This window comes from Telopea speciosissima, chromosome 9 (genome assembly GCF_018873765.1).
Source record: "Telopea speciosissima isolate NSW1024214 ecotype Mountain lineage chromosome 9, Tspe_v1, whole genome shotgun sequence".
Classification (NCBI taxonomy): Eukaryota; Viridiplantae; Streptophyta; class Magnoliopsida; order Proteales; family Proteaceae; genus Telopea; species Telopea speciosissima.
This window is the reverse complement of record NC_057924.1, coordinates 8,129,293-8,156,435: the sequence shown is the minus strand read 5'-3', so window position 1 is coordinate 8,156,435 and position 27,143 is coordinate 8,129,293. Positions and strand designations below refer to the sequence as shown.

Here is a 27,143-nt window from a genome sequence, read left to right as displayed (position 1 = left end):
TAAATCTTCGTTAAATCATCAAAGGTGTGTATATGCTAGGTGGCCAACTCTGATTGGATCCCAACTTAGCAGCAAGTTAGAGTACCTTGTGACCTATGTGTACATAAAATTTGGGTCCTAAATGATACTGCACATGACAAATATTGGTTCACCTACCAAATGAAAATTTAATTAATTCATCTAGTTTTACTTTAACCAAACAGGGCCTAATTAATTTGGGAGGAAGTTTCTCTCTTCACTGTGCCCTATCTTTAGTGCATTGGATGGGGGAAATTATCACGTCAAGTACTTGATGTGATCAAGTGCGCATCGTGTGGTTGGGCACTGCCCATGTGCGCACAATAGGCCCCATCGTACACACATGAACGGTACCCAATCGTAGGATGCACATTTGACCGCGTCAAGTACTTGACGCGATAACAATCCCATTGGATGGGACTCGATCTAAGTGCAGCATTGACTTCGGGCAGCATTGACGAGAATTATGGCGTTCATTCAGTTCACGTGGGTGAGGAGAAACATTCTCCATTAATTTTTTTTTTTATGGTAAATTAACGTTCTCCATTAATTTGGTCTACTTAACAAGTCAAACTCATCATGTACTGTAGGGTTTTGAAGGGGACACTTTGACTGATATATGTGGATGGGCTGACCTTGAAAATGACTGTGCTTCTGGATACAGTGGGATCGGCCCACTAAAAGTTGAGATGGGTATTGAAACAGCGGTTTAGCCCAATATATATAAGGTCAAATCATGAGAAATAAGCAGCAGCTACTACATTAATTACCCCTCCAAGCCAAAGTTCTTGGTTTCACATTACTCTGTGTGTTATTGGTGAAGCCTGATCTCAAGTTTAATCTCCCGAAAATACTGTTGATTCTTTGATGGGCTATGTGCATGAATTGATGAGACTCTATGTCAATGCTCGATGGTGTACGGATTATTTCACTAGTCTCTCGCACAGTCGCACTAATTAAGACCTGTTGTGCTCGGAGAAGACAGACCCAGGAAAGAGACACCAATACATATGAAAGTGAAGAAGGGCATATTGGTCACACAGAAGCTCTTTTTTGGGGGGGGGGGGGGTGTGGGTTCCGGGCCGTGGTTAGTCCATATTAGGTTGAGAAATTGAACATTAGGAGTTGGACTTTTCCCTGCTGATGGCCATGCCAAAGGTGGGCTAGGTCTTTGCTCGGTGTTTGGTTGAATCAGTCCGGGTATGCCTGGATGTTAATTCTATATCTTTCTTTTTCATTCATTTTATTATGATCTTCTAGCAACCTCCCCCCCCCCCCCCCCAAAAAAAAAAAAAACAAAAGCAAAAAAAAAAAAAAAGAAGAAGAGACCTATAAACTCAACTAGTAGGAGAAGATGATTGGGGTTGGAGAAGACACTGGATTCAAGTTATAAGATCTCAAGTGACTAGAATGAGACTAGAATGAGAACATTGTAGATGGGGCAATGATCATAGGAGAAGACAATCTCCCTATGACTGTGAAGCATCGCCTTTGTGCTTGAAGCCTATCTTTGAAGACATCATGCATTTGTCTTCTTGTTTTGTATCTTGTGCTTTTAGTTTTGTTCCAACGGGGAATAACAGCATTGCTAACTCCCTGGCCAAGAGGGCACTGTCACTTACGTGTAGGACAGTTTGGCCCAACTCCAATCCATGGATCCAGGAGATGTGTCTGTCTCCTCCCATGTGTATTCCACGCATAACATAATAAAATTCCCCCTTCAGTGGGGTTGGAGATATTTGCACCCAAAAAAAAATATCTTAAAAAGACAAACTAATCCATATAGTTTTATTACCTCATGAATTCTCATAGTAAACCAAAACGGATTACAATACGATGTCAAAACGGGTTCCCAATCCTATAACACTTTATTTAGTAGTAAACTGTGTATGGATGAACCCTAAACCCTAATCATGATCAATCTTCTTGTTCTAAGAATTTACAAAGGAGTAAAGCTCATATCTTATATTGCAACTACCACCAACAACTCTTCCTCCTCTTTTACCATCACAACAATTAGGAAGGTCACTTATTGCATTATCCAAGCACTCCTTGCAGTAAGCACTAGAGAGATCCCTTGTGCACTGAGCCAAACCATAGAGTTTCTCTGAACTATCAATCACTAACTCTCCAGTAGCATAAAACTTTTTACTTTGATAAGCTTCAGTTGCTACCTGGTTAAGCAATTCCTTAACTTTGTAATTGAATGTTGCAGGATCACTTACATTCTGTGTATTCCACATATAGAATATATACTTGGTATCAATCTTACCAAAGAAATCATCATAAGAGTATTTCAATTCACAATAATCATACCAAATGATAGCTTCTTTGTCATTAGGGCAGCGACTGCGAAGCTCGGGGTCTGCGTCGGTAAGACAACTCTTACAATCAGTGCTTGAGACATCACCTCTACATAGACCAAGCCCATATACCTCATCAGGATCTTTGCCAGCTGAGGCAACTCCAAAGCCTTTGGAAGGAACAGTATTGATGAGAGATTTCATCACCTTGTTCAAGTTGGTTTCATAGGTGCTTTTGGAAGTGTAGTTCTTAGAATTTGAGCAGAAATGATAGAGAGGGTCAGCTCCAAGAACAGCTTGGAGAAGAAGAGCAAAGAAGGATAGGAGATGGAGAGGAGATAACCTTAGAAGATACATTTTGGACTATAGATGATGGATAGGCTAGCTCTTCACTTTGGATGTATATATGGTTAATTTCTTCTTTGGATTCAACCCTTTAAATAACAAATATATATAGGGAATGCTTAACTGCTGACTTTGAACCGCGTCAAAATAAAATTTTAAGGATAAGAGTTTTTGTTTGAACAAACACCTAACAAAACACGAATAAATACGAAAATAGAGCAAGATCATACGGAGATTTAACGTAGTTCATACACCAATATGGTGTATTACTTCTACAGGAGAAGTTGAAGCTGTTTCACTATGTAAATTGAAAAAAGTTACAATGAAGATCTCTCCCAGAAACCTTTAATATTCAAAAATCCTAAAGTCTGAGGAAAAGTTCAATTCGAATCGCCACCAAACCGATACAAAAATTTAAGATATACATAACAGTTTCTCTTCACCAATCGTGAACAGAACAGATTCACAACCATTATCGATCGCCGCGGTTGACTCTAGGTGGAGGTAGAAGACTTCCTACGATAAGGATGGTTAAGGATATACTTTGATACTCTTTACTATGGCGGTAGAGAGAAACTTTCTCCTTAATATGCGCCATTCAAACGAATGATTAACAACTTCTGGTCAAAAATATCAACTTTGTTGACTGAATCATCAAAAACTATATACATAATATACATAATAATGCCTGTTAATTAATGTGATAGACCTATTCAGTGCTTATACCGTCATATCCCATTCATAATCTATGGCTTAAGAAACTTCATTTCGGCATAGATAGAGCTTGTTGACATTAGGGTAAGATACCAAAAGTTGGCATTTTTCCACAAATTGTCTTTTGTCAGCCTCTTTTTTTATTGTGGAAAATTAATTACTCGCTTGGACTAAGTTACATGCTTCTAGACTTGTTTTTTATTTTAATGACTAGCATCCTTCTAGATGTTATTGGTGAAGTCTGGTCTCAATCCAGAAAGTGCTATGGTGATTTTTTGGCGGGCCGTTTCAATTTCGAATCGCATCAGAATGGCCAAAAAGTGCATATCATAGCACCATAGGCGCTGATTCTTGTTAGAGCTTGTCGAGATCTTTGATTTGATATGTATTTCAACAAATGTTGGTTTAGGTTTGAACCAGACCAGGTGGATATCTAGGGGCAGTTTTGTACTTTCTAGGTTAGAGTTTTCCTATATAATGTTATCTCTTTGAGAGATGTGAAATTGAGGGTTTGTATTTTGCTTCACCGAAGTAGTGGAATCGTTCTATCATCTATGGATGTAGCCTTCCTTCGTGGGGGTGAATCACATAAATCTTGTCTTGTGTGTTTGTTCTTATCTTTCTCTGTATTTTTCTTCTATAAAATCGTCATTATGGACGTTGTTTTTCTAACATTAGAATTGATCATACGGTGGGTGAGGAAGAAGAAAGGTCAAAAAAACCTAATGATAATATTTAAAAAAAAATTAAAATCCATACAAAAATATCAAGTTTTCCTCAAGCCACGGTGGAGAAAGAGAAATTCTTTCACTAATAGTCATTATTGGTGTTGGATGAGCATAGGAAAATAGCAATGAAGGGTATTTTCGATCTCTAACATATAGAGGAAGTAATGATAAGCTTAAATAAGTGGGCCTTTCTATCACCGTGGGTGAAGGAAAACTTTTTCTGAAAAACTATCTCCCTGACATAACTCCAATTTAGGAAGAGACTTTGAAAGATATAGTTTGGTCTTGTATATGCTTCTAGAGGATCAAACGAGGTAGCATGATTGATAATTACTTGTCTTTTTCTCCCTTGGTTTTATTAGGGGGAAGAGTGAAGGTATGATTTGATCCTAAGACCTGGCTACTAGGGGTGTCAAACCAATCAGTTCAGGCCTTAATCGGTCTTGCACCTCTGGAGCCAGCACGAAAACCAACCAATTATGCAAGCTGTCATCATGATCTAATCAATTGGTCCCCTAATTGGTCCTTATCTGTCTGTTTACTAGACTATTCGGGTTGGACCAAGAACGACCGATTAATTATTTTGGGTGAATAAATTGTATTGAAAAAGGAAATAAAAGAAACAAAATATACATAGGCAATAAATAACTTAAAGTTGTCTAATATGCAGATCTTGCACCTAGGGATATAAATGAATAATCAAAATCCGAATTCAAATCCGCATCCGTATTCGTTTAGAGATATCCATAAGATAATCTGAATACTCCAATTTAAATCTGTCCGAAATAAAATTCGAATATTTAATAACAAAAAATTAATTAAATAATGATTTTGAGGATTTTTGAAGAATCAGCATGTTCTAGAATATGATGAAAAGAGAATCACGATCTAAGAGATATGGATTGACCGAGAATGAATTGTATCCGCTAGGGGGAGGAAGCTAGGTCCATGTTACACAAGGCAGATATGTAAACGAATGGCTGAAAATTCCAATCCAATCCGCATCCGAATCCGTTAAGAATTATCCGTATTCGGCCATGAAATATCCGGCTCCAATCCCATCCGATCCATATCCGATATGAATCTAATCCATTTACATCCCTACTTGCACCGAGCCTTGGAGGTAGTTGACTTTTGTCTTAATATCAAAGTTAATTGTGCTCTAAATTTGATTGTAAGTATATGAGGGTGGGGTCCATTTATGCATATTTCTTTCTCATAGAAAGCCATTTTGACAACAAGATCACAAACTGAATTGCCCTTGAATTCTTTTTTGAACCATCTGCATTCGCCATAAAAGTTGTACAAATGGCAACGTTTTGAAGAACCCCTTTCTATATACCTTCCTTGGCATATCGCAAAGACAACAGTTAAGAATGATTATAGTCCGGACTTGGCTCATGTCCAGCGCCCTGCCCGGGCTGCATGTGCAGCGCCAGACACAATGAGATGTGAAAAGACCACCTCACCCCTGCCCGAACGCCTTGCCCGAGCAAAGGTGAGACGGTCTTTTCATGCCTCACCAAATCCGGCGCTGCATATGCAGCCCAGACAGGGTGCTGGACAGAATCCTTTTTATTATAATCCTTTTATTATAGTCCTATGCCAGAATTCCTGAACTGGCAAAGTACACAACAAGGCTCACCACATGATTGATGTTTAAACAAAACCACTTTCCACTAAAGAACTGTGTTCCTTTAAACAGCACCAAATCCCATGCAGATGCTGAAGAAAACCATTTAGTAAACAATCGATTTGTGGTGTTGGCACCTTCTGCTTTTCTTTCTTCTTGAACATGTATTAGGCCCATGGCATCTTACTCTTGAATTTTGAAGCAACAAAATTTCTAATCGTTCTCCCGATGACATAGGTTCCTACTATTTTAGTCATGGTACCACTTTCTTTGCTTCCCTTAATGAAATTGTATGTTATAACAATCTTTTCAATAAAAGAGTAGGAAAAGTCTCTCCAAACAAGAGGTGTTTACTACGTTTTATTATTTTTTTCTCTTCTTAAAAATAAATAAATAAAATATCCATGTGCGTAACCGTAGTAAATGCCTCATGTTCAAAGGAACATTTCCCTAGAATATATACAGGAGGACTTCCAGATTTTATAACTAATTCAAAAAAAAAAATTGATGCTATTGGGTTGAGGTTGCAGGGAAGGGCAAGGCGGGTTTGCAGGGTTGAAGTGGTGGTCGTGGCATTGATCATAATTGGGGTTAGAATTGGAAAAGGAAAGGGAGGTGATGGTTGGGAGTGGGATTGAGAGGAGTAAATTTGAAAATATATTTAATTTAGAGTATTACTGTCTTTTTTGAAAGAATGGGTACCTCAAAAATCTTTTTAACAAAGATTGGACACCTCAGATGTATTTTACCATAAATTTACAAATAAAATATGAACTAAAATATTTTTAATAAAAAAAATCTCCATTACAGTGAGAGAAAGAGAGGCTTTTAAGAAGAAAACAAAAATTTCATTACTTCGCACTGAATTATGCCATAGAAAAACCCTAGCAGTGGCCATCATCGCAAGTTTGCAATTGCAGATGATGCCATGACGGACTTCTGTTCTCCCTTCTACTACAAACCCTTAACTCATGATGTGTAGCCCTTGCTTTCCTCCTAACAACCGAGAGATTCTCTCTCCCTATTATGGGATCGATCCCATCATATGACCTGAATGTGATTCTTTAAGATTATCATTCCTAGATTGTCTCTCAAGCTCATATATAATATCACATGATATTATATATAGGCTGGCATATCTTCAGCTAGTCTTGAGAAACAATCTAGGAATAATAATCCTAATTAATTGCGACCCTCTAAGCTTCTTTCTTGGTATCGAGATTCTATACCAATCGATAAGGGTTCTACTATCTCAGTCCTGCTATATCTCTGATCTGTTATAGCATGCTGGCATGTCTGATTGTAAGCCCATCTCCACTCCCATGGTTACACGTTTACGGCATCCGATGCAGGGAGTGTCTTCGTGGTCAACCCTACAAAATAATGCTCCGTTGTCGTTGCCCTCCAGTACATCACCCTAACTCGTCTTGATGTTGCTTTCTCTGTCAATCGTATTTGTCAGTACATGCACACTCCATCTGAGGAGCATTAGACAATGGTCAAACATATTCTTCGATATTTCAAAGAAACCCGGGATCATGGCTTATTCTTCTCCAAATTCAACTCTCTCTCTCTCTAATTGCAGGCCTTTTCTGGTACTGACTAAGTTGGTGACAGTACTGATAGAAAATCTACGGGTGGTTATGCAATTTATATCGGTCACAATCTTATCTCGTGGGCCTCCAAGAAACAGAAAATTGTGACCCGCTCTTCCACTGAATCCAAATGCAAAGCGGTGACTGATGCTTGTGCTGAACTTACATGGCTTCATTCGTTATTTGGTGAACTTGGAATCCCATTTCCATCTACCCCTATCCTGTGGTGTGACAACATCGAAGCCACATATCTATCTATCAATCCAGTCTTCCATGCTCGAACCAAGCACGTGGAGATCAACTTTCGATCACTTTGTTCGTGACAATTAAGGTGGCTACCCGTGAATTGCAAGTTCAATTCATCTCCACAAATGACCAAATTGCAGATGTGTTCACTAAAGCTCTCAGTATGGCCCGGTTTACTTTCCTGCGTGACAAATTGCAGATTCGACCAATCAAATCCCCACCTTGAGGGGGTGTAACAACCGAGAGATCATCTCTCCCTATTATGGGATCGTGATCCCATCATATGACCTGGCCGTGATTCATTAAGATTATTATTCCTAGATTGTCTCTCAAGACTAGTTGAAGATATGCCAGCCCACATATGATATCACATGTGATATTAGTTAACAAGTTTAATTCAGTTTTCTATTGTAACCAATCCTCATCGATTCTCTTCCTTATTAGATGAGGACGCTATATGCTAAGATAGAGTTCCTATTTATGTGGGTTCCTATCTTATGCTATAAGTGTTGTAATCAATCTCAAAGGTCATGGTAATGAAATCCAATTCTTAACACCTCCTAATAATCTAACTTGCATTATATATGATTAGGGAAAAGGCTAGACATGCCGCCAGGGTGCCCAACATGCATGTGTTATCCTATATTCTTACCCTTTGGAAAAGACCCACTTACCCTCCTGTGTCCAGCCCTGTGATTGGTGTTTGCCGCTAGCTTACAAAAGTTGGCAACATGCCCAACGCTCTCCCATATGATTATAAGTGTTTTAAGTTTTAAACAGGACCTAGCGGTTTTGGTTCCAACCGATTCCTAATTGGCCTTTCGATTCTAGAACCATTGGAAAACTCATCCTAAAAACGACTTGTTCTATTTACTGATCTGTTCCTAAATTCAAATACAGAACTAGACCAATAACTTAATGGGTGGATCGGTTCCAATTCCTAGCCGATCAGTTCTGGTTTGAGTCCCAGTTCTGATCAGCTTGGCACTGGAATTAGCTTGAACAGCCCAACACTACATGGGCCTAAAAAAAGTAGTCTTTGGAGTTTGGACAAGCCCTAGGCCCAAGCCCAAACCCAATGTAGATAATTATGGGTTGGACCATTGAAGTGGGCTTACCTCAGCTGAGCTCAAGCTAGCCCTGGCTCGGGTATATCCATATAAGCGACAGACCCAGCCATGTCCTAATTCTCATTAAGTCTGTAAGGTGGACCTTATTAGCTACGGTATCTAACCCAAGTTTTACAATGCTAAGCTTCACACTACACCCTGGTTTCTCTTAAGGCTGTGTTTGGAAAGCAAGAAAAGAAAAGAAAAGAATAGAAGAAATTTGAAAATTTTTGAATTTGAAGAGAGAAACATAAACCAATTATTATGTCACCATAGTTTTTGTCTCATTATGTTTTTTCTTTTCTTTTCTTAGCTTCCGAACATAGCCTTACCGATTTCTTGAACCATGGGATACACTGAAAATGAATATGAAAATAAAAAATGGGCCTTTTTAAATTTTGGGCTACTCCCTTTGCTCATTCCTAGAGCCTCTCACCTCTGCCCCAACAGAGAGGCAAACAAGAAACCAGTCCAAACTCCAACAATCCAAGACAGACTTAGCTTCTCTGTGATCAATATAAAACTTCAAACCTTGATCAGGATGATCTCACAACAATCATTGTAATGACTTGTGACAAAGTTTATCAACATTATCATCCATGGAAAGGCAAACTTCCAGAAAATGCTCTACCAAAAGTGAAACCTGAATCATCATCTCTCAGCCAAAGAAGTACTTGAGCTTTCTCTTCTCTTTTAGGAATACTAATCTCTAGTTGTTCTCTCCGCCAAAACAACTGCGGCTTTGCCTATGAAAACAGACTGCATTTGAAGACATATGAAATTAACAATCTCTAGCCACAGTTCTATTTTTTGCATTATCAAAATATTTAACTTGGACTTCAAAGTACTAGAATGTCAATAAGGGATCAAGAGAATAGACCGAGTAACCAACTTGTAAAGATGAGAACAGACCGAGTAATCTTAACTTGTAAAGATGTGAAGTAAAGAATGACACTCATCACTTATCCTTTTAAACTTTCAAAAAGGGGGCCTAGGCTTGCCCACACATACAAAGAACATCTTCATGGTCATCTCTTTAAAAAAGAGGTGAAATAAAAAAGCACTGTAGTACAACAACAACAACAAAGGCCACAGCCTAGGCAACCTCGTCAGACAAGAAGTTTCCCAATCTCTCCCTCCAAGAGTAGATGAAATTACCTCTAGTAAGCATGGACCTCACTTTCCTTAAATTTCCCTTCCTCACATATAAGTTCCTCAAATCTCTTGTTCTAGAACTTTAAAGAAATTTGTACTGCTATTTTGCTCTTTCATCATTTACCCTCTTTGTGAATAAGCCTTTCCCTTTTCAACAGCCAGCCCCTTCTTGTTCCTTGCTGAGGAATATATGATTTCCCTCACTTGCTCTGTGCATAGATTATTTCCATTCTAGGCATAATTAAATGTTGCACAAACCCAACCTCACTTCATAATTAGCATACACTTGTTCTACATTACCCTTGATCCATTCACACTATCGGGGTTCTACGTCAGTGATTGACATGACTTTAAATTGATCTGATACCGCTTCATGCATTTCTTTTCCTTCTATAAGCATGCTTGAATCCATGCTGCGTCGCACAAAAAGTGCTGGTTGTGAGGGTAATGGAAGACTAACTGAGTGACTGGTCAACATGAGGACTACCTCCGCCATAGTGGGTCTGTAAGCTACTTCTTGAACACACAATAACCCAATATGAATGCATCTCATCACTTCACTTCTTGAACAATTTTCTCCCAGGATTGGATCAATCAACTCAAAGGCTGTTCCTTCCTTCCAATGTCTCCATGCCTGCAACAATTGACCCATAAAAGTCAATTAGGTTCCTCAGATTTTAAGGCAAACCGATGGACCTAGCTAGTAATGTTCCAGTAGATAGTAGCAATCAACAGTAACAAAGGGAAAAGGAGTGCAGACAGCCAGACATCCATACTTACATAGCTTATAAGGTCCTCAGCACCATCTGTTTGATAGAAACTACTGTTCTTCTTTCCAATTACAATCTCCAAAACTAATACACCAAAGCTGAATACATCTGATTTGACTGAGAATTGCCCATGCATTGCATACTCCGGAGACATGTAGCCACTGCAAGCAATTATTATATGATTATTTAAGCAACTAAGGGTAACTATAGAGATTCTATTAGATCACATTTCTCCTCAGTTAATTTTCACTATATGTTATTTATAGCTTCAAGGACCAACCAAAACTCTTTTTCCTTTCTTTCTTTTTTTTTTTTTTTTTGGGGGGGTGGGGGTGTGGAAGGAAAAACAAGTTGGCTAACACAGCTTTTTTTCTGCCTCTGTTGTGGCAGCTGATATCAAGTTGGCTAGTCCTACCCAAATTACAATTTCATGTCAAGCATTTCCAGATGGGCTGAACCATCTTCATAAAAATTCACACTGATTATTCAGCTAGGTTTAACTGCTATAAGTATTGTCCAAATTCAGGTCAGATATGAGTCATATGACTCATAAAACTAGTCTAATACTATATCTATTTCCTTTTGCTCTCAGTTTTTTTGAGGAACAAGATAATAAAGGTTGTAAATTTCAGAGATTACGCACTTAATTTTTCCTCACCAGGACTGACCGGGGCCTACAAATATTAGCCAACATTTTTCTATTGGGAAGAGAAAAAGAAAAAAAACAATTAATTAAGAACTTGGCAAAATTGAATGTGTCAAAATGTTTTCTCTGATCATAACTATAAGAAGGAATGAGGCTCAGAAACTTACTAAGTCCCAACTATTCTGTTTGTATTTGCTTGAGCTTGATTTTCGCCAAAAATTCTTGCAAGCCCAAAGTCTGAGATCTTGGGATTCATATCCTCATTTAATAAGATATTGCTTGCTTTAAGATCCCTATGAATGATACGAAGGCATGAATCTTCATGAAGATAAAGAAGCCCTCGAGCAATCCCTCCTATGATTTTGTAGCGTCTCTGCCAATCTAACTGCATGCATTTCTCAGGATCTGGTCATCCAAATAAAAGGTAGAATCAGAATACAGGAATTGGTCAAGTTGTCCAATAGTCCATCATGAAAGGTTGGTGCATGGACAAAAGAGGATGAAGTGTGTTGAGTTTCAGTTTTAGATGCACATATGCATAACATTAGAATGTATAATTCATGGAAATCCTTGTCACATGAGAGAAAACAACTCCCCCCATCCAAGAGAGAGAGAGAGAGAGAGAGAGAAGTGTGTGTGGGGCGAACCAAATAGGAAGTAATCCAGGCTTTTGTTGGTTACAAACTCATAGATAAGAATTTTCTCTTCTCCCTCCAAGCAAAATCCCAATAGCCTAACTAGATTGCGGTGTTGAAGCTTTGCCACTAACACAACCTCATTCATGAATTCTGCTGCACCTTGCCCTGAGTTTCTTGAGAGCCTCTTGACAGCAATTTCTTGTCCGTTAGGAAGTTTACCCTGATGACATATTACAAGTGATTAATAAACTACTGTCGTTTCATGATCAAATGAAAGCTACCTTCAATTATTCCAAATTTATGACTAATCAGAATTTCTATTCTATGGCACAATGAAATTTGACATACATGAATTCTAGTTTGGTTACTACACGTTTGTCTTTCTTACCTTGTAAACGCTACCAAATCCCCCCTCACCAATCTTATTGGCGCCCGCAAAGTTGTCTGTGGCTTCAAGGATCGTACTGAAATCAAATTGCAGCGACTCCGCACTTATAAGTATGTTCCCACCTATGCACAAGCCAAAAGGGGAGAAAAAAGTTTGAACTTTGAAAAGAATGAATGAATAAATAAAAACTCCCAACAAGATCAAGATGTTCAAGAAGATTAGGAACTATTGGCACTTTTAGAATATTAGTCACTTGACATAAAAGATGCAAGATCACATTCAGATCTTACATCTGTTTATCTCCAACTCCAAGATTGAACCGTTCACGTCAATTTCAAGGAGCCAAGATACTGAACTTTGATAATCAAGTCGAGTGTTTAAAAGTAGAGATAAAAAAGGCCAAAGCTTTTACCATTCTCCTTTGACGGGTCCTTCTTTTTCTTCCGGATTAGCAAACAATACAAGAGAATAGATAAAAGAATCACTCCTCCACCGGCAACTGGCACAACAATGGCAACAATTTTTCTAGACGAGCTTCCTTGTTTCTCTGCATAGAAAATTTTAAAAAATAAGAAACAATTCTCAAATGTGTCACATTGATGATAAATACCGATTTAGAATTCACATCTGATACTAGGCGATGGCATCTTAAGATCTTCACTACTGATAATACTAAAATAAATTTAATTTTGAGCTTGGAATTAGAACAGAGATTCTGAACATGTTCAAATGGATCAATCGTTAGAACATGGGTTACTCTTCTGAATGAAATGTTTGAGGACTCAGTGGGAAACAGAGTAACTGTCCCCTGTTTAGCGATATCCAAGTGAATTGACGTCTTAATCTAATCCAAATTAAACAATCAAAATCTGAAACTCTAAGTAGCTTACCAGGAATGGTAGTTCTGTTACTCGGAGGCAACGGAGAAACAAGATTAAGCGAAGGAGACGGAGAAACAAGAGTAGTAGGCGAAGGAGACGGTGCTGAAGCTGTAAGTCCATAGAAAGGGTAAAACTCAAACCTGACATTACAGCTCGGATAAACCATCCTTCCTCCTTCGTTACGGCTACAATATATGAGGAGATCAGCAATAGAATCCACAAGGCATCTGTCACAGTCGTTCCCTGACAAATCAGGACTGCATTGCACCAGACAATACAAATTCTGATCTCGTTTAAAATTAGCTTCTTGAGTGGCAAATCTCTGAGAATCGGAAGCAGCTTTAATGGCGGCCTTGTGCATTGTATCGTTCAATAGCCGATCAAACCAAGTCGAATCAGAGATGTCTTGTGCATTAAACATAGAGAAGGCAGGGGACTCCGAGACATTAGAGAAGAAGGACTGGTTGGAGTAGCGCAATGTACACTCATCGTACCAAATAATTCCGATTTTGCTGTTAGGGCAGTACTGGACAATGTCACGAACGGCGGTGTTGATGCAATCACGGCAGACATCACGAGTGACGTCGCCTCTACAGTAGTAATGGCCGTAAACGGAATTAGGGCTCCAGCCGATGGTGGCGTTACGATAGGCGTTGTCGGAATTGGAGGTGCCGTTGGAGGAAAGAGAAGAGAGGAGAATGTTGAGGTTGGATTGGTAAGTGCTGTTGGATTCGAAAAGAGTTGTGTTGGAGCAAATCTCGTAGAGGTACGTAAGGTCAACGCAGCTGCTGAAGCTGACCAGTGAAGAGAAGGTAATGAAGAAGACGACCAATACGACTGTGGGTCTTGGGGTTGTGGTGATGGTACATGGTTCCATCGTTTCTCCCAGTTCTGCACTTCCACCACTCTTTCGCTTTCAGGTAGCTCGCAAGGGAATTTTCGACCAATACCAGTGATGCGTATGGGTATCACATCGGAATCGATCATAGCTGTACCGATACCGATACGGATAGATCAATACCAACCGATCCAATACCGGTATTTAAAACCATTTTCAAGCATGTGCTATAGGGAATGATAAATCCACTTCGTATTGGCATGATCCATGGGTCCCCTCTTCTATAGGTAATTTCTCACTACTTGTCAAAAATACAAATTTGAATTTCATTTATGTTTCTGATTTCATGACAAACAGGATCTGTGGGATTGTTTTAAATTAAATTCTTCTTTCCTCCCTTCAAGTGTGAATGACATTCTTTGGATTGATATTTCTTGGAATGAGGATACATGGAGATGTTCTCTTACAAAGAATGGTCGATTTAGTACCAAGAAGGCAACCTCTTACATTACCAATTCTATCCACTCCAGCCATATGTTTTCCAAATGGTGGAGGTTTTTTTAGAAACTTAATATTAATCTTTGTTTTAAAATTTTCTTTTGTCGCATCTTAAATGCAGGACTCCTTGTCAGGGAGGGCCTCTATTTCGAGATGGCTGTCAATCGACTCTTCATGTGTTTTCTGTGGTTCTAATGATGAATCAATTTGACATATTTTCCTATCATGTGATTAGACTAAACAGATTTGGGCTTCTGATCCTCTTGGACTGAGAACTCAACATCTATCTGCTCCATCCTTTATCCATCTGTGTGCTTCTTTCCTTGACTCCATTGTTATTGATAAACAATCTTCGATTTAAATTCTATCTATTTTTATTATTACCTGTTACTTTATCTGGAATATAAGAAACAAAGTCATTATGTGCGGCTCTGAGGCTGATCCTCTTTTGATTATAAAGGATGTGTTAAAATGGTATGTTAATATGAATATCAGCCCACCAACATTACAATCACCCATGATGGAATCTTTACAATATACTTCATATTCATACAACTTTCTAAATTCCCTACTAACTCTGATTTGAAACTATTTGGTTTATTGGTCGTAGGAATTTTTGAACCCGCTCTAAAATTAGCAAAATAAACCTTTAAACTTTTGATAGATGATCAAGATTTTCTAACAGTTGCAGGTGATATTCTAACACAGGACATAATGGAAACGGGGATTTTTGAAATGCTACGAGGATGGGAAAGAGCAAAAAGAGAAAAGATTACTATCGGTCAGATCTGGCTTTGCAACAAGGAGCTTTAACTTTTAAGATACCCCAACAAACAGCACATTCCTCGAAATCTTATAAATTGTTTTTTTTTGTTTTAGGTGATGCAACTGAAAACTTTAACAACATAAAACTTCATTACGGGACAGACATGGACGAACTTATACGTTCCCAGATGTAGTATTTGACTTAAGTTGTATATATTTTTTTATTTTCATAAAAAAAACAAAAAATTCTGGCATGTGTTGCTTTTGATTATTATTTTATTTATTTATTTAGTTTCGTTGGTTGCTTGTTGTATTATTTTATTTGTTTTTATTAAGAAGAGTTCAATTAAATTGTATTCTGCGGAATAGATTCTGTAACCTTAAAATTAACAGGTCAATTTCCAATCATATTCAATAGCCATAGAACCTTCACCCATACAAGTTGCTTTATTTTAGAAAATTTTCACATGTAAATGCATGTCTAGAATCGATGTTTTAGAGAGAAAGTGTATTGAATAATATAATTGAATTTCAATTATTTGAATAACAGACAATTACACATGCATTGATACTGAGACAAGTTGTATAATAAAGAATGGAGAAAGAAAGCCACTTGATCGCTCGGTCATGCATTGTGGTGTACCCCTGTGCCTGGCACTTGTGCCCCACTAGAGGTAAATCGATCGTCATTTCATGCACCGATGTGTCTAGGTGCAAGGCATGCCACAATGAACAATCAGGTGGCGTTCATTTTCCCATTAAAGAATTGAGAAAGAGAACACTACCTGGTTGCATGCAACGCGTACCACACACGAGTAAGTAGCATTCTTTTCCTCAAAAGAATTTTATCAACATGGGACTACAAGGTATCTCTATTAAATGAACATACCTACACTAACCCACTCCACACTTAACCAACTGGGGAGGTGTTGAGCTATATGTGCAGAATAAACCCTAATATTAACCCAATCATATGCACCAATAATAGAAGTTAGACTAGCGGTGTCAATCGGTTGGTTTGGATGAGTTTCGGGTTTGGTTTGATCAGTTTCAATATGAGAATGCTTGAGAACAAGACATGATCCAATAGGGGTGCACAGATTTTGGTTCGGTTACACCAGTTTCGGTGTGTGAATGTTTGAGTCCAAAACATGATCCAATAAGGGTGCACTGGTTTGGGTTCGGTTTGATTTCAGTTTCTCTTATTGATTCAGTATGTTTCGGTTTACCATATAAATATATTCAAAGTATGAAAAAATATGTTTTCTTTTTTATAAATTTCAAGCTAGTATTGGTTCCTTATCTAGTTATATATGTTTGGATTCAGTTTTTGTCCAATTTACTCAAATTGGTTTGATGCCTATCGGATGCCATCCAATGTACGTTCGATATCACAAAAACCCAATCCGAAACATGATCCAATAATAACCTTATATCAGTTTCAGCCGGTTCGATCTCAGTATTGTCGATTCGGGCTACCTTTTGACACCAGCTATGTATGTGTGTATGGGGTCTGTTGGCTGTCATGAAATAGTTTTGCTGGGGGCATTATATGCAAGTTGTCTATCTCCCCCCTCCCCCCCCCCCCCCTCCTTATCTGGTCAACTTTTGACAGGTCTTTGACATAACGGACGGGGTGTAGTCCCTCCCACCCCTATAGATTTCTAAAATCTATGTATACGATGTGTTGCACTCTTGTGGGGTTTTGTTGCTAACAAAGGTTAAGGCTTATTTAGCCATGAAAGTTATTATTATTATTATTATTATTATTATTTTGGTAAGTTACAAGTTGTTAATTTTATTTTATTTTATTCCTTACAAGACGTTGGTTGCACGATCTTTAAAAATCTACTGCTTTTTGGCTAAAACATGGTTTCAATCAGGGGTGCAAGTTTGGCCATGTCGGCCCGAACCTGCCCTGGCCCGCCCTGAGCCTGAACAGGGTTTGGGTTGAGATATTTGGCCCTGAGGGTGGGTCAGGGCTAGAAATTTCTAGTCCTAAGTTAGGGTCGGGTCGGGTCAGGGTTGAGGCCTCAGGCTAAGCGTGGCCCAGCCCGGCCCAACCCTGTTTCAAGTTATAGTATAAAATATATATTGATAAAATATATATATTATAAACTTTAAACGTCATCCACATTTTGTTATATAATATATTATATATAAAAATAATAAGTGATATAATATATTTTATTATATTGTTAATTTACGTAAAATTGATAATTTTCTCCCCGGCCCAACCCTGAGGGCGGGTCAGGGTTGGATTTTTCAGGCCCTGAGTTAGGGTCGGATCGGGCCTGGGCCCAACTAAGGGGCTCAAGGTTAGGTTAGGGTTCTATAAAGCCCGGCCCAACCCGACCTTGTTGCAGCCCTAGTTTCAATAGTCAAGAGACTCAAGACTCAAAACTACAAAAATATAAAATATTTTACATTTAACATGTGATCAATCTAGATCATTTCTTAAATATATTGATATGGTAAAAAATACTATAATATCAGCTTCCATGTAACAAAGGTGTTGGTCTAGAGATACCGATCCTCTGCTAGTTTATAAAAGCAATTTATAAATGGGCAAGGGTTCCTCATGCTTCCCGCATTGGGGAGGTGGGGGGAACTCTCATACCACCCCAAACAATATGCGGGAATTGTTTTCGTCAATAAGGGCTATAAGGTCAGGAAGGAGAGAAAATATCAGGAGGAGATCGAAAGACTGTTATTTATTTATGGGAGAAATAATGTTACTTGATCGTGTGAGGCATGCGATCCCTGCACCTAGACATAGGATTGTGCAAAATGACCACCATGTCATCAAGGATTTCCACCTTTTCATGGGAGTGTGACAGTCATTTCGCCAGCCCCATGAAAAAACAAATGTCTCGTGTCTAGCTTCTTTAGAGACATCAAATTCTCTATTCTCTCTTAAGTTTTCAATGTGGTAACCAACAAAAGAAAAAAAATAACTTCTTGCTTCAAGAGAGGATAACGGACTAAAAGAGTTTCAATGTTGGTTATTGTTGGACAAACCAATCGGTCTTATTGGTTTTGGTCCTATTTGTTCATAATTGGTGAGGCTTTTTGGTAAAAAATTGGCCCAGATCAAGATCTAAGTCTACTGAAATTTTACTAGAACAGACATCATACCAATAAACCAAATGTTCTAATGATAAAATAGGGCCAAGCGGCCCAAGCCCAGCCTGCCCTGAGCATGGAGAACTGGGCTTGGGCTGAGATATCCCAACCCGACCTTAGGCTGGGTCATGCTTGGGCTAAGCCCCGGTTTCATGGTCAGGTGCTTTAGTTAAGGGTAAATATTACACGTCTCCTCCTGGTTTTCAAACGAAACTCAGATCACCTCCTAATTTTTGAAAAAACTCAAATCACCCCCTCTACAATAACGGTGTTAGTCTATCGTTAGTTATTGGTGGGAAAGGACTATTTTACCCTTGTACTTAAACATTAGAATTAAACTTACAATACTACCCTTCCTTCATCTTCAGCATTGGTCAAGGGTAGTTTAGGGATTTAAATTTATTTAACTGGCTGACACCATCACTTAACAGCATAAAACTAATAGTAAGGGCTAATTTGTCATATTGGGGTCTAAACCAGGGATGATTTGAGTTTTTTCAAAAACCAGGAGGTGATCTAAGTTTCGTTTGAAAATCAAGGGGTGACGTGTAATTTACCCTTTAGTTAATTAGCTAGTTAGTTTAAGTTTGGAAGATTAACAAAGATGTTGCATGAAAATGAAGGAGAAATGACCATAAAAATAAAAATAAAAAAAAAAAAAGATTTTCAGAAGGAAGATGAATGGAAGAAAGGCCATTAATTTTGTTTGAAGTAGTCCCAATTAATTCTATATGAACTGGGCTGTGGGATTGATTAAACTCAAGCACTTGAACCCACTTGGATCGCATCTAGACAAATAGAAGCAGGGCAACAAGTAATGACATGATATGCGTATCGTGGTGGAAAAATATGGATATGTATATTTTCAGACAAGCCCATTACAATAAGACCTACGAAAACACGTATGGGTTTAGGCAAAGGATCTCCCGGATATTGAGTATCTATAATTAAACTGGATCAAATACTTTCTATAATGGCAGAGTTTCAGAAATTGTAACTAGAAAAGCTAGTTCAATAGCTGCGTCCGAAATGCCCGTACGAACTCAATTCATTATTGCGGTATAGCGATGTGAAACCAAAAGAAATAAATTTTTGTAGTAAAAAAAAAATTTGTGATCCATTGAGGGGGGAAGACTTTGAAATTTTGTTCACATTGCACAGGCATAACCACCTTTTTCTTTCTTTATTTTGTTATTTTGTTGTTGAACAACCCACCTGTGTACGTAAAGTCTTTCAATCAACCATGAACCAAGTCAAAAAATTAAAAAGAAAGAAAGGAAAGGTTTCATTACAATGAAAGAAGTGAGGAAAATAGATGCTTTTGTTTGCCATTGGATTTACTGAAACGTGGGTCTCCACTCTTTGGGGTTTGGTTTGGAACAACCAATTTCAATGACCCAAAGCAAAAGAAAGGGAAAGAAAGAGAAATCATTTTTAAAAATAAATTAGAAATTCAGATATATGAATTTTTTTTTTAAAAAAAAAAAACATGCACAAAGGTGCTGTCCTCAAATTCCAAAAAGAGTTATTTTACTAAGGTTCATTGAAGTTGCATGCCACTATGAATATATCATCTTCCATTTTTGAGACAAGGAAGTTTTGGTTGGGGAGAAGGATGCATATGGATAATATTTCTCCTCAATTAGTAGTTTGATAGTTTGACTATGAACTGTTCCCATAAAAAACTTAGTCAACAAAGTGTACTCTTAAACAACCCAATGACTCATAAGGTTTTATTTTTGAACTTTCTAGTTCAAGGAAGCAGAATTTGCATTGAGATTGGACTCCAATGATTTTGATCCAATAGGAATTGGCCTGAAAAATTGAGATTGATCGATTCAATGGATTCAAACTCCAACAACCAAAGTGTTACGTATTATTTAATTATTTTTTTTGTAATATGTTACTTGTTATTTAGGTACGTGAGGAGTGGGAGATGTGGGGATCTTTATCCTCTCAGTTACACTGTCTGTACTTGACATCAAGTACATCTAACAGAGGAGGTAGAAATGACTATCCTACCCCCTGCTTGAACACACTGCCCAAAGTGGGATCCACATGGGATCCACCTTCCTCTATTAGATGTATTTGACGTCAAATATGGGCAGTGTAATTGAGAGGATAAAAATTCGGAGAGGTGGGAGAAGTTTGCTTTGTTTATTTAATATTTAATAGGCTAATATGAAATTGTCGATAGAAGATTGAATGTCCTAATTTATCTCTTAGAAATGAGGTAGGCTTCCTCACACAAGCAAACCTTGCTTCATCATCCGTAAAGCATATTCTCTTCTTCTCTCTGTCTCTCTCTCTCTCTTCATCTTTCTCTTCCTATTATTTCTCTCTTTTTATATTTAATTTTTAGATTATCTTTACACGTAAAAAATTGGTCGAGAAATTGAAAGATGTCGTGCATTTGTTAAATAATAAGGAGAGAGAGAGAGAGAGAGAGAGAGAGAGAGAGAGAGAGAGAGAGAGAGAAAAATATACTTTACGAACAAAGCAATGACTCAGTGACTCGTAAACAAAGGGTACACTGAAACAACCCAGTGACTCAGTCACTTTCTAGTTCAAGGAAGCAGAATCAGCAATGAGATTGGGTTCCAACGATTTTGATCCAGTAGGAATTGGCCTGAAAATCGAGATTGGTCTTGATCGATTGAACAGATTCAAACTCCAACAACCCAAAAGAGAGACAAACATGCGCAGTATCAAACTTCAAAGCTTGATCAGGAAGATCTCACAAGTCATAACAACTACTGCAATGAAATGTGACAAAGCTTATCAACATTATCATCAATGGAAAGGCAAACTTCCAGATAATGCTGTACCAAAAGTGAAACCTGAATCATCATCCCCCAACCAAAGAAGTACTTTGAGCTTTCTCTCTTCTTTTTAGGAATACTAATCTCTAGCTGTTGTTCTCTCCACCAAAACAACTGAGGCTTTGCCCGTGAAAACAAACTCATTTGAAGACATCTGAAACGATCTCTAGCCAGACAAAGTTCTATCTGTTGCATCACCATGAATTCGTAAAGATGAAGAGTAAAGAAAGATACTTAACACTCATGACTTGTGCTTTTAGAAGTTTCAAAAAGGGGGCCTTGCCCTCATAAGCAAGAGCATCTTCGTAGACAAATCTCTTACTTTTGTTGGGTGAAATGTAGCACAACAAATTTATTACAAAAGAAAAAGAGAGGTGAAATACAAATCACTACAAGTACAACAACAACAACAACAAAGGCCACAGCCTAGGCAACCTGTAGGGGACTACCACTCAATGGGATGGTTGGCCAGATACAATGACTGCAAGTGAACTCCTCTCTCAGCAAGTTCATCAGGCAAGGAATTGGCTATCTCTTCCTCCAAAAGAAGGAAAAATTACCACCATCATGCAAGGACCTTGCTTTCCTTAAATTTCTCTTCCTCACATAAGTGCTTCAAGCTTCTTATTGTAAAACTTAAAAAATAAAAATAAAAAATTCGTCCTGCTATTTTGCTCTTTCTTCATTTATCCTTTTTATGAAATAAACCTTTTCCTTATTTTGGGGAATATATGATTTCCCTTCACTTGCTTCTGTGAATGGTCCATCTCCATTCAAGGCATAACTAAATGTTGCACAAATCCAACCTCACTTAACAACTAGCATACACTTATTCTACATTACCCTTCTCCACTCATATTTTTGGGTATCAGAGCTGATTGACTCTTCATTAACAGATATCGGTATCGTACTGCTTGTAGATTGATCTGACATGCCTGATTCCATTTTGCTTCGCACATAAAATGCTGGTTCTGAGGGTAATGGTAGAGTAACTGAGTTGCTGCTCAACATAAGGACTATGTTCGCCATAGTGGGTCTGTCAGCTACATCTTCCTGAACACACAGTAACCCAATATGAACGCATCTCATCATTTCACTTCTTGAATAATTTTCTCCCAGGATTGGATCAATCAACTCAAAGGTTGTTCCTGCATTCCAATGTCTCCATGCCTGCAACAATTGATCCATATAAGTCATTAGGTTCCTCATGTTTTAAGGAAAACTGAAGGACCTAGTAATGTTGTAGTAGATTCTAGCAATATACAGTTATGAAGGAAAAAGAAGTGCAGACATCCATACTTACATAGCTTATAAGGTCCCCAGCAAAGTCTGTTTGATAGAAATCACTGTTCTTGTTTCCACTTAAAATCTCCAAAACTAATACACCAAAGCTGAATACATCCGATTTGACTGAGAAAAGCCCATGCAATAAATACTCCGGAGACATGTAACCACTACAAGCAATTATTATAGGATAATTTAAGCAACTAAGGGTAGCCATAGAGATTCAAGTAGATCACATTTCTCCTCAATTACTTACACTAGATGCTATAAATAGCTTCAAGATGAAACAAAAACATTTTTTTTCCCCGGGGGGAGGAAACCAAGCCTTTTTTTTTTTTTTTTTTTTTCTGCCTTTGCTATGGCAATTGATATCAGGGTGGCCACTCCTAACCAAGATTACATTTTCATGTTGAGCATTTCAAATGGGCTGAACCATTTTCATGAAAAATCACCCCAGTTATTTTTTCAGCTAGGTCTAACTGCCTTGTCCAAATTAAGTTCAGGTATGACTCACCAAACCAGTCTAATACTATATCTATTTCCTTTAGTTTCTCTGCTTTTTTGGACCAAGACAATAAAGGTTGTAGATTTCAGAGATTAAGCAGTTGATTAAGGCCTGGCCAGAGGCTACAAATACTAGCCAACATTTTCTATTGGGAGGAAAAAAGGAAAAAAAAAAAAAAATCAATTAAGAACTTGGCAAATTTGAATGTGTCAAAATGTTTTCTGTGATCATAACTATGAGAAGGAATGAGGTTCTGAAACTTACAGAGTCCCAACTATTTTGTTTGTATTTTCTTGAGTTTGGTCCACGCCAAAAATTCTTGCTATCCCAAAGTCCGAGATCTTGACATTCATTTCCTCATCTAACAAGATATTGCTTGCTTTAAGATCCCTATGAATAATTCGGAGGCGAGAATCTTCATGAAGATAAAGACACCCTCGAGCAATCCCTACTATGATCTTGTAACGTCTCTGCCAGTCTAACTGCACACATTTCTTAGTATCTGCATCCAAATAAAAGGTAGAATCAGAATTTAGAATTTGGTCAATTTGACAAATAGCTTATTATGAAAGGTTGGTGTGTGAACAAAAGAGGATGAAGTGTCATGAGTTTCAGTTTCGCTTCTGCAATTCACATTAAATTGGAATGTATAATTCATGGAAATCCCTGTATCTTGAGAGAAAACAACTCTGAAAAAGAGAGATAGAGGAGAGAAGTGTGTGTGGGGCGAACCAAATAGGAAGTAATCGAGGCTTTTGTTGGGTACAAATTCATAAATAAGGATCTTTTCTTCTCCCTCCAAGCAAAATCCCAATAGTCTAACTAGATTTCGGTGTTGAAGCTTTGCCACTAACAGAACCTCATTCTTGAATTCTTTTGCACCTTGCCCTGAGTTTTTTGAGAGTCTTTTGACAGCAATTTCTTGTCCGTTAGGAAGTTTACCCTGATGATAAATTACAAATGATTATTAAACTAGTGTAGCTTCATGATCAAATGAAAGCCACTTTCAGTAATTCCAAATTCATGACTAATCAGAATTTTTAATTGTATGGCACTATGAAATTTGACATACAAAAACTTTGTAACTAGATGTTTGTAACTTCCTTCTTACCACGTAAACAGCACCAAAACCTCCTTGACCAATCTTATTGATGTCTGCAAAGTTGTTTGTGGCTGCAAGAACTGTACTAAAATCAAATTGCAACGACTCCTCATTTGTAATTGTGTTCTCACCTGTGCACAAGCCAACAAGGAAGATAAATTAAAAGTTCGACCTTTCAGAACAATGAATAGATAAATAAACCTCCCAACAATAGCAAAATGCCCAAGAAGATTAGGAACCGTTGGCTTCTTTAGCCACTTGAGGTAAAAGACAGAGGATCACATTCAGATCTCAAAATCTGTTTATCAATGGCTTCAACTCTAAGATTGAACCATCCATGTCATCAAGTTAAAGGAGCTAAGACACAGAACTTTGGATAATCAATTCGAGTGTTTTAGAGTAGATAAAAAATAGAAAGCCAAAACTTATACCATTTTCCGTTGGTGGGTCCTCGGTTTTCTTCCGGATTAGCAAAAAGGACAAGAGTATTGAGATAAGAATCACCCCTACAACCGCAGCCGGCACAATAATGGTAACAATTTTTCTAGACGAGCTTTCTTGTTTTTCTGCATGAAAACTTCCAAATATTAGAAAGAATTCCCAAATGTGCCGCTTGAAAATTTTCGAATTTGGATTCAGAATAGACTGGGTGATAGCAATTTAAGATCTTCACTACTAACAGATGAAGTACGATTCTGAAAATTATTTAATGGAGCCATTGTAGAAAATGGGTAAACTTCTGACAGGAGTGTTCGATCCTTTGAGGACCCGTTATAAAATAAAAATGGGAAACAGAGTATAAGTCCCCTGTTTAGCGATATCGAATTTATATACTCAGAATCTAAAACTCTAATTTGCTCACCAGGAATGGTCGTTCTGATACTCGGAGACGGCGAAGGAGCCAGATTAGTCCGAGACGGCGGAGAAACAAGAGTAGGCAAAGGAGCCGGTGCTGAAGCTGTAACTTGATAGAAAAGGTAAACCTCAAACCTGACGTTACAGCTTGGGTTTAAAACCCTTCCCCCTTGCTTGCCGCTACAACAAATGGGGAGATTAGCAATGGCATTCACAAGGCATGTGTAACAGTCGTTCCCTGATAAATCAGGGCTGCACTGCGCCAGAGAATAGAGATTCTGAAATTGAGTAAAAGTAGCTTCTTGAGTGGCGAATCTATATGAATTGGATGCAGCTTCAGTTGCGATTTCTTTCATTGTATTGCTCAAGAGTTGATTAAACCGAATCGGGTCAGAGATGTTCTGTGTATTCAACATGTACACGCCAGGGGAATCGGAGACAGTGGAGAAGAAGGAGTGGTTGGAGTAGCGCAATGTACACTCGTCGTACCAAATGAAAGCGATTTTTCCATTAGGGCAGCGCTGGACGATATCTTTAGCGGCGTAGTTGACGCAATCACGGCAGACATCGCTGGTGACATCGCCTCTGCAGTAGTAGCGGCCGTAAACAACATTGGCGTTGTGGCCGACGGTGGCATTATGATAGGCGTTGTTGGGGTTGGAGATGGCGTTTGAGGAAAGAGAAGAGAGGAGGATGTTGAGGTTGGATTGGTACCCACGGTTGGATGTGTAAAGGGTTGTATTGAAGCAAGCGTCGTAGAGGTACGAAGGGTCGGCGCAGCTGCTGAAGCTGACCAAGAAAGAGAGGGCATAGAGGAAGAAGAACAACAACAAGATCAGTGTGGCTCTTGGGGTCTTGTTGTTGGCACATGGTTCCATTGTTTCTCCCAATTCTCTATCTGCCTCACTGCAGTTAATGATATATGAACCATAGTGAGGTGAGAAGAGAATTTTCTCAACCAGCTTAACTCATTTGACCTTTTCTGACTTATGATTGGAATTAATAATCAATCCACAGGCAATATTTTATATTTTTCAGACAACATAGTTGTCCAAATGTTCTTCGAAGTTAGGGTTCAAATGCCGGCAGCACTACCCACTAACCCTCTGGAAGGAAATATTTTCAACCGTGGGAGATTCACGTGTGTGAACGCATCAAACACGAGGGAAAACACCGGCAAACCACCTCTGTTTTAGAACCAGAACTCACGGCAATGGTGAAGGGAATCAAACATGCTCGAACTTTTGATATTCAACTACGAGGAATCTGGTGTTCGAACTGTGACCTACTGCGCAAAATCCCATATTCTAAAGAAGAATTCTGTTAACCCAAAACAGCTCTTTAATTTTTTGGTTGACCAATGTGGCTCAACATATTAGCTCTCATCATAGGACTACTCACAACTGTAATGATCTTATATTTTCTCTAGTTTCTTAATATTATATATATTTATTATTAAAAAAAACATGTGAAGTTAGGGTGGAGAGATTCCTAATTATTGGTGCAATTATGATGTGGTTATAACATTGGGTACAGTCGTATACATTAGGTATTGGTATCGGATAAGGGTAAAACCATAAAAAAAAATTTTGATTTTTTTTTTAATGAATAATTGGGGTAAAATTGACCAATCTGAATCGATCCAGATCGTTATTGGCAAAGACTGATATCGATCCTAGCTCCTTTCTAATCTTGTTTTTTTAAAACCTTTATTTTGCTACATTTTATGTGAAGTTACTTTACCCATAGTGATTCAACTTGTTTAACCATTCCTTTTTTTGACCCTCATGAGATTTTTATGGTGAGTTGGTAAGGATGCATGTCGAACGGTGCGGTTTTGGTTATACGATTTGGTTTTGGTTTGGTGCACATTCTATTAGGTAGAAATCAAAACCACATTAGATAAGAATATATATATATATATATATATATATATATGTTAAAATCATGATCATTTTATACACGACGTTGTTTTACTGGTTTTTATTCGATTTTTGTTATCCTATTAACAGCTGGTTTGCATGCGGTTTGTAGCACTAGTTCACATCCTATTTCACCTTTGTACCTTTTAAGTCTATTTTTCTTGTTCTTGTTGTGTTAGAGAGGGAGAAATAAGAGAGGAGACTTATTGTAGAAAGGGATAAAGATACCCTTAAGATTAGTTAGTTTTTTTATACCC

At 38.1% G+C, this 27,143-nt stretch overlaps 3 protein-coding genes across 6 annotated transcripts in view; all 3 read right to left on the bottom strand.

Annotated features, from left to right (window-relative positions):
• Positions 1 to 1,863: 1,863 nt before the first annotated feature.
• Positions 1,864 to 2,701, bottom strand: LOC122640673 (cysteine-rich repeat secretory protein 38-like). The gene has a single exon (XM_043833901.1). The coding sequence runs from the start codon at positions 2,676 to 2,678 to the stop codon at positions 1,950 to 1,952; it is 729 nt and encodes a 242-aa protein (XP_043689836.1). The 5' UTR covers positions 2,679 to 2,701; the 3' UTR covers positions 1,864 to 1,949.
• Positions 2,702 to 10,162: 7,461 nt separating this feature from the next.
• LOC122638591 (cysteine-rich receptor-like protein kinase 10) lies at positions 10,163 to 14,049 on the bottom strand. The gene is made up of 7 exons (XM_043831455.1): positions 13,179 to 14,049; positions 12,701 to 12,835; positions 12,289 to 12,410; positions 11,910 to 12,120; positions 11,430 to 11,667; positions 10,627 to 10,777; positions 10,163 to 10,480 (listed from the first exon to the last, which is right to left on the bottom strand). The coding sequence occupies exons 1-7, from the start codon at positions 14,044 to 14,046 to the stop codon at positions 10,163 to 10,165; spliced, it is 2,043 nt and encodes a 680-aa protein (XP_043687390.1). The 5' UTR covers positions 14,047 to 14,049.
• A 7,915-nt stretch (positions 14,050 to 21,964) lies between these two features.
• LOC122639828 (cysteine-rich receptor-like protein kinase 10) overlaps positions 21,965 to 27,143 on the bottom strand; it is a 75,213-nt gene continuing 70,034 nt past the window's right edge. For 2 of the 4 annotated variants that reach the window (XM_043832822.1, XM_043832821.1), the window contains exon 10: positions 21,965 to 22,388. In XM_043832822.1, the coding sequence (XP_043688757.1) occupies positions 22,053 to 22,388 (336 nt within the window). In that variant the 3' untranslated portion in view covers positions 21,965 to 22,052. Of the gene's footprint in view, positions 22,389 to 22,521; positions 22,673 to 23,271; positions 23,510 to 23,739; positions 23,951 to 24,118; positions 24,241 to 27,143 lie in introns of all 4 variants that reach the window. The other 2 variants (XM_043832823.1, XM_043832824.1) reach the window with 2 other exon arrangements.

Bases quoted from the DNA above. Each gene is read 5' to 3' on its own strand.
- LOC122640673 (XM_043833901.1), bottom strand. From the start codon at position 2,678: ATGTATCTTCTAAGGTTATCTCCTCTCCATCTCCTATCCTTCTTTGCT.
- LOC122638591 (XM_043831455.1), bottom strand. From the start codon at position 14,046: ATGGAACCATGTACCATCACCACAACCCCAAGACCCACAGTCGTATTG. The intron at 11,668-11,909 runs GTTCGCCCCACA...TTGGATGACCAG, and splicing joins CCTGGATTACTTCCTATTTG to ATCCTGAGAAATGCATGCAG. The intron at 10,481-10,626 runs GTAAGTATGGAT...CAATTGTTGCAG, and splicing joins CTGAGGACCTTATAAGCTAT to GCATGGAGACATTGGAAGGA.